The 13,685-nt window shown below is 37.6% G+C and overlaps 1 protein-coding gene across 8 annotated transcripts in view; it reads right to left on the bottom strand.

Annotated features, from left to right (window-relative positions):
- Nucleotides 1-297, bottom strand: part of CDIN1 (CDAN1 interacting nuclease 1) — a 126,294-nt gene extending 125,997 nt beyond the window's left edge. For 4 of the 8 annotated variants that reach the window (XR_013951944.1, XR_013951945.1, XR_013951946.1 and 1 more), the window contains exon 1: nucleotides 8-294. Coding sequence is in view for 5 of the 8 variants with exons in the window: in XM_080594162.1 (XP_080450288.1) it covers nucleotides 8-108 (101 nt within the window). In the remaining 3 variants the exon portion in view is untranslated. Of the gene's footprint in view, nucleotides 1-7 lie in introns of all 8 variants that reach the window. The other 4 variants (XM_080594165.1, XM_080594166.1, XM_080594163.1 and 1 more) reach the window with 3 other exon arrangements.
- Between the last annotated feature and the right edge of the window lie 13,388 nt (nucleotides 298-13,685).

The raw sequence follows: 13,685 nt of genomic DNA, 5'->3' as shown, positions 1-13,685 counted from the left end.
CACTTACCTAGGGAACTTCTCCTTCAGCTTCCGCAGGCTCTGCCGGGTGGGCTGCACGTGCCCCAGGAACTGCGCTATTTCGTCGTACTGGGCTTTGCTCAGCTTCATACCTCGCACCGCCTCCCCGCCGCCGGGGCTCCGAGCGGCGCGGCCGTGCGGGGCGGGGAGAGGCAGGAGGCACAGCGCCACCGGGGGTCGCGGCGGCCCCAGGGGGCCCTCCCCGAGCAGCCCGCCGAACCCACCGCGCCGCCGGCTGCCGCCGCCGCCCGCAGCCCCGCCCCGCGGCCCGGGGCGGAGCGGCGGGGCCGGGCCCGGCCGGGCCGGAGGTGGGGTAGAGGAAGGCGGCCGCCATCCCGCGCCCGCCGCTCGGCTCTGCGCAGCCGCCCGGCCGCCAGGGGAACGCGCCGGGCCCCGGCCCCGGCCCCGGCCCCGGCCCGGGCCCCGGCCCCGCGGTGCCGGCACGGAGCTTCCGCCGGCGGCCGGGGGCGCTGGGCTCGCAGGGGAAGCTGGGCCGCGGCCTGCTGTTCTCAAGTAAAAATTTCAAGGCCCTTTGCAAAAGTCGCTTGGAAACCGCTGCTTCTCCTACTTCTGGTTAAAAAAAAAAAAAAAAAAAGTTGACATGGTGACGCTACAACTGCAGGTCCTAACAGGGACTGGGACCTTCAAGATCACCTGGTCCAACCATCACCCTACTACCAATATCACCCCACTAAACCATGTCCCTAAGCACCAGGTCCAACCTTTCCTTGAACACCTCCAGGGATGGTGACTCATTAAATACCAGTAGGCACATTGCAAGCCTGAATTTCTGTGCTTGCTTTTAAAAAATAATACCAAATAAATAGATAACCTCCTTTTGTTAGCAACATATGTAAGCTGGATGTTACGAAGTAAATTAACTATGCATTAGAGTAACAAATACGAGTATTCTCTTTAGTTTCGATTGGATCACATTCATGAGCCATATCCAGGCTACATTATTGCTAAATCTATATGACTTGGAGTCCAACTTTAAGATTTCAAACAGAATCAGACTTGCAGGATGGTTTGGGTTGGAAGGGCCATTAAGGACCATCCAGCTCCACCTCCCTGCCATGGGCAGGACACCTCCCACCAGACCAGGTTGCCCAAAGCCCCATCCAGCCTGGCCTTGAACACCTCCAGGGATGGGGCATCCACAGCGGCTCTGGGCAACCCGTTCCAGTGCCTCACCACCCTCTGAGTAAAGAATTTCTTTCAAATGCCTAATCTAAATCTACCCTCTTTTGGTTTAAAGCCATTAGCCCTTGTCCTATCACTGCACTCCCTGACAGAGTCCCTCCCCAGCTTGCCTGGAGGCTCCCTTTAGGTACTGGAAGGCCGCTATAAGGAGTTTTCATGGGAGCTTCTGGAACTATGGCCTAAATATAAATGCTTGAAGCTCGTTAGTTGCCCCACAGTAAAAGAAAAGTCAGTGCCAAATTATAAGATTCCATTTTATAGATATTCTATTTTGTAAGCCAAACTATAGATTCCATCCCTTACTCAAAGACCAAAAATTAATATGTGAAATTGACAGAATATAATTCTTTTAAGGGAGAATATTATTTAATGTAAAAATACCTTATTTAGCTCTGTGAAGTAGTATCCTTGGTAGTATAAGGTGTGTGTATTTGGGACAAAGGGGAATGTTCCTTTCTATATGATAGCCACTTTAAAGGCCCATGAAGTTATAATAAAGAAACAAATAAATAGTGGTCCCCCTCCCCCCCCCCCAAAAAAATCCTACTGTCTTTGTTGTGAAATTGTTTTTTAAAACAGTAATGTTACTACCTATAACTTCTAGGTTTATCTCTGTTCATCTCCCTTGTTCAGTAGTACATGTTCTTGGTTATTATTTTTAATCCAATGACACTTCAGTCTGGAATGCAGATGTGGAATAGGTTAGAAGAACTGTAGTGTAAACCATGAATGTCTGATATGTGTATTAGATATGTGTTGGATATGCTTCACAGGCTCTTGTACTAGAACAAGGTTTTGTAGATTTCAAAATTATTTTAAAAACAACTAAATAACCTTCTAGCATGAAGGTTCACTGAAACCAAGATGAGCTAATAGCATGCTGTCGTAAAGAGATAGTAGCCCTCAGATATAGGAACCACTGCTTTTCATCTCAAAGCAGCATTTACAGTGATATTTAAAACATAGATGGGAAGTTCTGCATGCAAAACATAAGTCACTCTATCATAAATTAGTTAGTACAGAACTATTCCAATGAAATGCTCAAAATTCCAATGAGAAAAAAATGAGATGTTCCTACAGTTGATTGCATATTTTTCTCCATCAGTTAAACAGCCATTGCAATTTTAGTACACAAAAAGATTAGACCACATGTAGTTAATATGCGGGCATTTGTATTGTAAGATGTGAATGATGGAAGGTTGCATTAATCCAGTAAGCAACTGGATAAAATACATGAGGGAAGAATACTGCACAAAAGCTTTAGATTTACTGTTGGCTCAGGGAGAGTCATGTACAAATGGTTGGGTGCTGGGTGAGCATTCTTAGGAAGCATTGCTGTGTGCTTGCTTAGCTCTTTTATTTTTTCCTAGGTGCCTGTCCCTGGCAGCTGTTCTTCCCAATTTTTGTCTTGCGTTCCAGTCCATCTAAAGAAAAAAAAAAAATGGGGAAAAAAAAGGAAGAAGGCTTGTAAGCTGTAGGGAAAAAAACAAAGACAGGGAACTGGAGTGAAACACCTGGCAGAGGACTTGCAGTGATACCTATTGTTGCTTGTACAGAGTCAGCTACAGTTGGCATAGAAGGGTAAGTAATGGTGCCTTGGTCTGTTTATTGTTTTGTTGTGTTTTATTATATTAATTTTAACTGTGATTAGCAGGTGTACCCCATTACCTTGAGAAGATGATTGCATAGTGTGATTTACAGCTGAGTTCAAATACTATTCATCAGTCTCCACAGAGCTTAAAACCACTGTGTTTTGAGGATAGATAATGATAGCGTGATATTATGGGTAATCAATTCATGCCTGAAGTGCAAGTTTTGATTTGATTTTTATGACTTTCCAACTGTCTTTTTACTTTCCCGCCCCATTTCTTCATAGGCACAATCTCTGGTCCATGTTGCTTTCTCTAGCAAAATTGATGCAAAGAAGGCTAGTATTCATTTGTATTTTCCAGTTTGCTTTTATATGCTAGTGTTGGAAACTGCTGTAAAACTAGAATCTTACTTAAAACTGATGGGAGAGGTTATTACAATTTTCTAATGCTTGTAATATTCTCACTTTGTTCAGTTTGGTGTACGTTCTTGCATGTATTTTTCAGTCTTTTGATGTATTTTGCGTGTCTTTTGTTATGACATGTAGCTCCACTTATTTTATATTTTTGCGTTACAAGAAAAACTTGAGCATGCTTCCACTTAACTTGGTAGCAACTATATCTGTAACAGGTCTAATAAACACCTCCACAGGGTACAGTTGTTACCTCATAAACAAGGAGAACCCTCAGTTTATCATCTCATTTATATCCATAGGTTTTAGTGTACTTTCTGAAAGTGATTGTATTGTGAAACAAACCACGGTATGTTCAGTTTGTTACACAAAGGGAAAAAAAAAGGAGCAGGTGGTCTGTATATCACTGTTGAATATTGACTGTTTTGCCAATTCACAAGATAAGTCACGGTATGTTTCTGTTTTTCCCCTAAAAATGTTTGTGGGTTTGCTTGATACCACAGTAGTGTGAAAAGCACGACAATAACAGAATGGTTGTACATATAGCAGGATACCAATTCAAAAAGGCAGGTGGGCATCGTTCTCCTTCTGGGTCTTCCGACACGTTGCTCATAATCACAAAGTCACTGAGTCAAATTAATGTAGTTTCCTGTACTACTATTATACCCAATATTTCTCTCTTTAAAATATTTATTTGCTTATTGAAGTAATTTGGAAAAAAAAGTCTGCATTTGCACAGCGTTTTGCAAACATTGTTTTATATACATGGGGCCTGCCTGATCTATGATCAATTGAAAGTATGTCAATTTTAATGGACTTGGAAACAGACGGTTTTTTATGGTTCTAAGCTGCATGTTTATGTATTTTCTGTAAGAAGCTTTAAAAGAATTTTGAAAATGAGAGTTATTTAAAAATCAATTTCTATAACTGAGATGTTAACATGCTCTGAGTGTTTATATTCTGCCACTTGACTCCTCTGTAGTTCCACATGATGAAATTTCTGGAGTTTTGATCTGCCTTTTAAAACTCTCAATAGTCAGCTGGAGAAACCAATGTGAAAATGTCTTTCCGCTTTCAAATTCAATTACTTAAAGTTAATTTGCCCTCTTTGTCTACATGTGTTTAAATATCATCAACTACAGCATACTGCTTTTTTTCCCGAAGGGATTTCAGTTTCATTCCTTGTACAAAGAAAACACTGTAGCTGTGTGATAAATGAGATTGTTTTCTGTAGGACCTTTGCCTCATTTGTTGCAGAATTTGGAATATGTACTAGGTGAATGAAGCAAGAACTACAGAAAGAAAAGGTGTTAAGATAGTTTGACTGTTGCCCAGGTAATACGGCTTCTCTCCTTGCCTCATTTGTGGACTTTTTTAATGGAAGCTTAGAAGTCATTTGGTAGAATTTCCTTCCCATGTGGCCTTTTTTTACACAGCATACACATTATTCTCTGCCAGACATATAATTTAATTACATAGGTGCCATAAGCTGCTGCCTAAAGAGATCATCCTGGCCTGTAGTGGTCAGTGTCAGACTCATACCTGTGCACTTTTATCACACTTGTATAGCTATTGATAATTTTGTGCATACAATTGTCAGGCAGACCAGCAGATCCAGCTGAAAACTTACCATGCCAGAAAAACGAACAAGTAAACAAACAAAACTAAAAATATTATTCTTCATCTACATCAACTTGTGGATCCAACTCACTGAATAGCACATGTACAATAGGGGTGCATAGCCAGAGGCAGCAGGGCTACTTCGCATGGACAGTAGCAGAGCCCTGGGGGGTTAACCTTACAAAATAGATATCTAAATTAGGTGCCAACCATTACGCAATATGATTATCCTGCATATGTTCTGCTAAAAATTTACATTTAAAAGCCTTCTTGCACAAAATGATAGGCTCTCTCAATGGGACTGAATTTAATCGAAGTTGTACTTTGAACATGCAGTGTACTCAGTACAGTACTCAGGAAATTGAGGTCCTAAGTGTGTTACACAGGAGAGCCCAAAACAATGGAGAGTTTGGGCCTAAATCTTTCATCTTACATATGTATGAATGAATTACAAATTTATAGAGACCCCTACACAAAATTATATGAAAATACACGACAGATGAAAAGGTGTTTTGGAAATAAATTTGTTAATATGTATCATCATGCTAGTGTTTATGCAATAAACTGCTGTGGTAATAAGCTTCATTACAAGATGTATATTGAAATTAGTAAGACTATTCTTAGTATATACAGCATGGACAGCATTCAATAAATAATAAGTGAGGCCAAATTTTGAATTTAAAGGTTAAAAAGAAGTACTGAAAAAAGGTGCTGCTTGTTTTCTATGCAAATAAGTCAAAGGAAGAAAAAAAAAGGAAATTAAGAACTATTTTATAAGGCACATAAACAGAAGGACTGAATCAAGGTTGTACAGCAAAATGAGCATTATAACTTCCACATTTTTCAGTCTGACATTATAACAGTAATGGTGCAGTGTGTAAATATATTAAAACAAAATTTAACCAATTAAAATATAGCTGTTGTGGTGGCATAAAGATACACTTTGTGTTAGATTGTTTTCAGTTTTCAGTATTTATTTTTTAGCCTGCTTATTAGCAAAATTGAGTAACTTTGCAATGTGTTTTCCAGGCATTCTTGTGAGACAGCGTTTGCTAAGTTGTTTTTATTAACTTGGTAGAAACATAGTATGCCAATGCATCTAAGTAGCCTGTCTGCTTCTCTTTTCTTATAGCCAAAAGTATATCAAATAGAAAGGTAAATACTACACAAGCCTAAAAGTAGCTCCAGGATTGCATTTTATTTCTTTCCAACAAATTTCTGAAAGAGGAACAAATTCTGCATAAGCAGGAACTATGAGAGATACCAGGTTGGTGTTAAGCTCCCTGACCCATTGACTCTGTATCTATCAAGTAACACCAGAAACGTAGATTTGTAGGGCTGTATGCTGTTGTTTGGTTCTTTTTTTTTTTCTGTCCATGTCTTTTTGCTTCAACACAGAAGAAATAAAAGAAAAAAGCAAAGGTTTGTTTGTATAGCTTGCTATGACTCACCACATGAGCTATTTGACTTTAATGGGGGCTGTGTATGATTAGCCAGCCTGAAAATTAGGATCTTATTATATGTGGTCTAGAATTCTCAGCATATGACAGTTTTTCAGGAACTTTGAATTATTTAGATCAGATAAGCTTTGGGAGGGACATAAAGGTAGATTAAGGGTTTTGTGTGCCTTTTTTTTTTTTTTTTCCCCTAGCGGTGAAATTTCTGTTGTCACCTTGTACTTAAGGACTTGTATTGAATCGTTCAGGTTTCATTCACTGATTGTCTTCCAAAATGCTTGATGCTTTATTGCCCAAGGATTCTTACCTCTCATTACATGTCAAGTATTTTCATTGTAAAGGATTGTAATATTCTTGAATGATTGTTGTCACAGAATCATAGAAACATAGAATGCAGCTAACCTCAAGAGATCATGTAGGCAGCCGGATCAGATATTTGATGGTATCAGATATAACTGCACTGTCTCATACTGAAATATTTCTAATTTGTTATTGTAGACTTTGATAATAAGGTTTTCATCATCTCCACTGGCAACATGTTCCAGTATTTTACCTCACTTGAAGTTTGAAAGCTTGTTTCTAATGTTTATTTCCCGTCTCATGTATTGCAAATTAAACAACTTACTTTCTGCTCTGTACTTTGAGGAAAGTGAAGAATCACTGTGGTTTTTTACTTTTTTCAAGGTTATTATAATGCTGATCCGCTTCTTCCATTTTTGTCTTACACTGCATGCAAGCTCAATTCTTTCAGTCCCTTTTTTGTAAGTCATTCTTTTCTCAAAGGATTGTCATTTTTTCCTCTATATTTTCCAACATCTTTCTTACAATCCAGTGCAAAAACTACTTCAGCTGAGGCACTTTGTTTTGCTGATTAGAATGAAAATTCTCATATTTTCTAAGCAAGATTCATGGGTATAACTTCTCAACTTACTGAAAAAAAAATCATGTTGTAAGTTTTTCTTCTGTCTTTATACACTCGTCAGGTTGCTGTGCTAGCTCATTGAAGTCGACCATTAAGGAGAAGTAAAGTATGTGTAGCCAATAGATACTCAGACCTGTCTCTCATACTAGGAGATTCAGTGGGCAAATTACAAGAGAATAAGAATCTGAAATACCAATGGGTGAACACTGTAATATTTTAAATATTTTTGCATGGAAGTTTTTAATAGCATTACAGTTTTGTGAGTCTTCCATTTCTTCTGAAACCTACCCTTTCTAACGCATGTAAAGCAAATTTGACATTTGTAATAATGGAATGATTACGCATGTTACTGACATCAAGGTTTAAGGGACTAGGTGACATACAGAATTTATGTTCCACTCTAATCCATTTATCAGCCTCCTCTGGGACCTGTTTTTAAATCTAACTCAAGCCATACCAATTGGGGGGAAAAAAACCTACCTAATCCAACAGCCTGGAAAACATATACATGTAAGAAATTGTTGTCTAAGCTCCCGCAAACTTACTTTTAAGTAAGTAAGTAAAAATATTAATGATTTATATTATGTCAATTCTCTCTGGAATCATATGGCTATTTGTTCAGATCTAGTGTTGTTCAGTTCAAGAATCAAGGGAGAAGATGATACAGATGGATTAGTTGAGCCACTAATGAATGAAATAGAAAAGTATGTAATTCCATAGAGCAGTAGTCATTAATGAGTTCTTTGGACATCAAGTCAATTTTTATTTCAGTTAAAAATAAATAAATAAATAAATAAAGCATCTTCCTGGATTGATAGTGCTTTCTTTTTTGGTCAGGGAGGAAAGGTTTGAGTGCACTTACATCATGCAAGTATCTACAGTAATACTAAAATCAGTTGTTTCAAAGATATCCAAAGTGGCAATGTAGATTGCCTAAATTTGGACAGTTTTGAAGTAGGTCTCCTATTCCCCTGTAATAAAACAGTTGCTCTTTCTGTCCTATAAACTAAGTGAAACTGCCATTTGGTTAGTAATAAGAGATGTATAGGACTAGATTCTGTTTTTATGTACCTTAGCGTGAATCCGGAATTATTTAATTGAAGTCAAATTGATGTAAGGATGTTCACTATCAATCACATAGTACAACTTATATTGACATAGTTGATTACCTTTATAATGTAAAGAATGGTAACATAATTATTACTATTACTTGATATTTGGCATTGGTATTAAGTAAAATTATCTAGGGAAATTCAACTCAGGTGCCAGTGCAGGGAGCTGTGTATTTTACATGTTCATTCAGAATAATTTGCTGCCGACCCAAGTGCCAATCTCAGGGTTTAAAGATGAAAAATACACTCCTATTAGTCAAATATTTATGACTAGAACCCAACATATTTAAACTTTGCTGACCTTTACATAGTTATGACATAAATATCATCACTTGGTTATCCCTACCGTTTATCTGGCATGGAAAAAGTAAAACGAGGTTAAGTAGTCCCTAAGGGTAAGTTAAAATGTAGACTACTGCCATGTTGCATGGCTTTGGTATACCTAGTGTCTTTCCTGGCAGGTTGATGCTCAAAGCAATAAAGTAGTTTGGTATATGATGCCATTTAAGAAAAGATAGTTTAGAAAATGAGTTTACTGTTTCCATATTTAGTATTGTAATTGTAAACATTGTATTTGATAGTATTTGTGTTAGATCTGCGAAGTCTAACTCTTGCTTTCTGTGTAAGCAGCTGTGTTCAAAATGAGTTTAAAATATAACTTAACTTGCTAATACGTTTATATGTTCTTTCTGATCTGAAGCCAGAAGGAAAGTCACTATGGCCATTTAGTGGGATCTCCTTCATAACATATATGGTAGGGCTTTCATTAATTATGGCTCATAATTCAGCACCTCTGACTGAATTAGAGAACATCTTTTCAAAACAGTAACCAGAATAATCTTTAACTCCTGATTTAATATCACACAGAAATAAAATAATCTTGCTAAGTTCTTTATGGTTAATTACTTCCACTGTTTACTGGTAGTAGCCTGATTTGAACTTGTGTAGCTTGATTTTTTTTTTTACTTATTTTTATTATAGCTTGATTTTGGTAGGTTGTGTGCTGGGTTTATCAATTTAAAGTCAGTGTTGCTTGCAGTATTATCCTTTGTAACTACCATGTGCTCTTTGGCAAAAGGAGGAAGTTAATGAAACAGGAGAAGGATTATAAAATGAAAAATGAAGCCTGTCAGAAGAAGGGTATCAGAAAGAATCCAAGACATCTATTCCAGGCAACATCTGGTGTCTGTGAGGCTAGAAGAGGCAGTTGAGCGGGCAGAAGTGGTACTGTGATCTATTCCATTTTTCCAGCCCTGTTTGGTAAGGATATCTTACTTAAATATAGTGATGATAATGCCCCGCTTGTTTTAATCTGGTGGCTGGATCACAGGAGATGGAGGAGTTTTAATTGTCAAAACATCCCTGGTCTCTTGTCTTTCCTTGTTTCTGCTTGCCTTGATGTTTCCACTTAGTAAACAGTACCAACAGTGCCTAAAAGGAGTTGATCCATGGACATTAAGCATTCAAAACAAACCGTGGTGAATTTTACTATGGATATTTACTTGTGCTTAGGAGTCTCTTAGACAACTGTTGCACTAATTCGTGTGGTAAGAAAGAATGTTTAAGCTATCATATCATTTTAAAGTTAATCCAAAAGGAAGCAAATTGGCTTACTTAAAATAGATATGGATTTTCTTGGGCCTTTGTAGAGGTTGGAATCTAGTTGTCCAGATGATCATCCCTGAATTTGTAAATGTAATTTAAATTAATTGAATCTCATGGAGTTCAACAAGGAGGAATGGAGTTGTACCTCTTGGGAGGAATAACGTCAGACACCAGTGCCTGCTAGGATCCTCCTGTCCTGCAAGCAGTTTTGCTGAGAAGGATTTTGGGGTCCTGCTGTACAAGAAACTGACTATGGGCCAGCAGTGCACCCTCATGGCAGAAATGGCCAACAGTAACTTCAGGGAGAGGAGCATTGCCATCAGACTGAGGGAAGTGATTTTTCCTCTGTATTCAGTGCTGGTGAGGCTGCACATCAAGCCCTGTGTCCAGTTCTGGGCTCCGCACTACAGGAGAGATTCAGATGTATTGGAGCTAGTCCAGTGCAGGCCCAAAAGATGATTAAAGGACTGGAGCGTCTTTCATATGAGCGGCTGAGAGAGCTGGGAGTGTTCAGCCTGGAGAAGAGGAAGCTAAGCGGAAATTGTGTCAATGGGTAGAAATACCTGATGGGAGAGAATGTAGAAGAGGGAGCCATACGCTTCTCAGTAGTGCCCACTAACAAGACAGCAGGCAATGGGCACAAATTAAAACACATGAAATTCCATCTGAACACAAGAAATCACTTTTTTACTGTGAGGGTGGTCAAGCACTGGAAGAGCTTGCCCAGAGGAGGTTGTGGAGTCACCATCTGTGGAGTTATTCAAAAGCTGACCAGGCACAGTCCTGGAGAGCTGTCTTTAGATGTTCCGGCATATGCATAAAGAGTTAGCCTAGATGAGGGTCCTTCCAATCCAAATGGTTTTGTGATTCTGTGGAATTTGTATGATGAAAGAGAGATGGTTTTAGGAAAAGTCAGTGAAATTTGTTTTGTTTAAACCCACTTAGAATTAGCAAGTCTTTACACCTAACAGGACAGTATTTTACATCTAGCTCTTTGTCCTTAGCAAAAACACAACCCTTATTTTTAAGCTCTTTTAAAGCATTATATTTTTCTTTCAGTATTTATATTTACTACACCACTTAGGCCTAATTTCTAGAAGATAAGAAGTGATTAATTTCTTATGCATCTTTTATTTAGTATATCCAAATAAAATTCATAATTTGCATCAGTAAGATTGTTTTTTTAATCTAAGTCATTTTCAGAAAAAAAAAAATACAATTTTAGTGACACTTCTGTATGATGAGCTGAAATGGACTTTAGTTATACTGGACAGCTTATAGACCAGTTCTGCCACATTGCATAGTCAGTCGTCATATGTTAATTATTAGAATGGATATAACTGTGAGTGTGATGGTGTATTTGCACTCTGTACTTTTATGTGTTACTGTGGTAGTTTGTTAATCAGTCTTCTGCTGTGCAGATCTTATCCACTGTGGCAGAGCATCTGGCAAGCTTGGATATGTGGCTTCCTCTGACCACCTCAGAACATGGATAAGATGATTACTATACCAGTCTGTGTAGACATAACTGTCATGAGTTATGTGAAAGGAGTTTACATAGCTTTGGTCAAAAATAATCAGAGAACAATATCGCAAAGCCTTTTGGCTGAAATTTGATGTTGTAAACTGCAACTGAAAATCTAAACAGATTAAGGATTTGATTATGCAGTCCTCACAAGACCCAATTTCTCACTGATTATAATAGTAAATATCTGTGGCAAAGGTTAAAATTCTTGGAATGAATATTTGTAAAACTTTGTGATAAATTTTAAAAGCTAGAACTTCAGCATTTTGTTTGGCTACTTCAGGCTTTCTACTTGGGGAACTGGAGAACTGTTCCCTAGTTCTAGCAACAATTCAGGATGATGACTAATTGGAATATTCATTCTGTTAATTTATGAATGTGTATGGTGTGTTTTTTACATGCCACAAGGCTTTTCAGTGAATACATTTAGAGAGTTAACCCTTCTCTGAGTCCTAACATTAAACTCCACAACCAAACTTAGGTTAGTATAAGGTTTTATCAAAAAACAAACAAACAAACAAATGTAAAATTGATACCCCCCACCCCCCTGAATTTCCACAGACAGTGGAACTATAACGGTTGGTCTAAAATAAATTTTCTTTCAAAACTGAACAAAATTATGGAGGGGAAAAACACTAGTACACTGGAAAAAGAAACATTTTTTAGCAACAACAAAAAAAAAGTGAATCCAAAATCTTTGCATGTTTTTGGTTGGTTGTTTAATCCCATTCCAGTCATTGTTCTTGACAGTGAAATGCCACAGAAAAGAACATTGGTTAAGGAAGTTTTAAGTAGTAATTATAATCTTCCTGTTTATTGAAGTGAGGGACAGAACAATGAAAAGGAAACTGCTTCAAATCAATCCCTACTAATTTAAAGTATTTATAGAATCACTAATCAAAACGTGATTCTTAAAAACCTCGGGAGAATATAATGTTGTAGCATATGTGCATTTATTTTCAAGTAAAAGCTTTTTTAGGTACTTTCCTAAGTTTCTGAAGTTTCTTTCTGGTTACCACTACCACTTATCTGTTCCTGTTATCAAACATAGTGATCTTTACTGATAAACTTAGTCCCAAATCAATAATTTCACAGATAGGAAAGTAAAACAGAATATAGTCCTTTGAATGAAAGTCATGTTAGCTGACAATTTTGTAAAAACAATGTTATACTTGTCTTCTAAAAAATACTGCAGAATTCTCTTGTAAATCCTTTAGCAACTTCTTCTAATCCTTTACAAGTTGTAAAATCATAGCTGAAAGGCAGGCAGAAAAGGAATGTGCAACTAAGACATCTGTTATTGTTATATCAATGATGATATATAACCAGATCTGAAGTAATAACATTTTAACAAGGACTAGAGTCTTATCCAAAACAAGATCTCATCCACTTCCACGTCTTCATTTACTGCATTCATAAGAACGAAGTGAAGTTTATAATTGAGAACTCTTATCAATTAGTGCTTGTAGGACATCACAGGTATACTACGGTCTGGTTTAGATTAATGGGTTTGCAGCCAAGCAATATCTTAACAGACAGAGGTATCTGTAAACCATCTTAAAAGTAATGTATTTCTGTGCTGCTTATAAAACAGTATTCACTATTATGAAGTACAATAATGCTGTATTTTGTAAATTCAGCACTGGGAAATTTGTTTACTACTAATGTATTTTCTAGCCCATTAAGGACAAGCAGCATATTATGCTCCATTTAATAAAAGATTTACAAGTCACTTGTGTGGAGGGTTATTCTAGAACAATTTTGGGGTGTAGATGCAGCTGTCTTTTAGAGATGGTTTGTTATTGTGTTGATTTTGAAAAGCATTCTTAACTGCATTTTAGTGCCACATAAGATCCAAAGGGTTAAATGTTCAACTTGTTTGAAAATGATACAAAGCTACAAAATGGTTAAATAGTGAGACAGCTTGGAAATGGAAAAGAACTTTCCATCTGTACTGGGAAAGGAGAGATGGGGAGAAAAAATATATATATTTTAACCTATTGCCGCACTTTTCAGCCATGTTAGTAAAAACAAAAATACGCAGTGGAAGAAATGCTTTTGTATTTGTTTCTTTCCTTAAAGACTTTTGGTTTAATTTGGTAAAATGGTTAATAGTGCATTTTAGTATATTTCAATACCTATTCATCCCGTAACAGCTAGTTAGCTCTTCATTTTTGTGACTTCAGTGTGGAATTAATATGAGCTGAAAAAATGAGACCTA

This window comes from Anser brachyrhynchus, assembly GCF_964034855.1.
Source record: "Anser brachyrhynchus genome assembly, chromosome: 5".
NCBI classification, from domain to species: Eukaryota; Metazoa; Chordata; class Aves; order Anseriformes; family Anatidae; genus Anser; species Anser brachyrhynchus.
The sequence above is the reverse complement of the archived record's forward strand: the minus strand, read 5'-3'. Positions and strand labels throughout refer to the sequence as shown.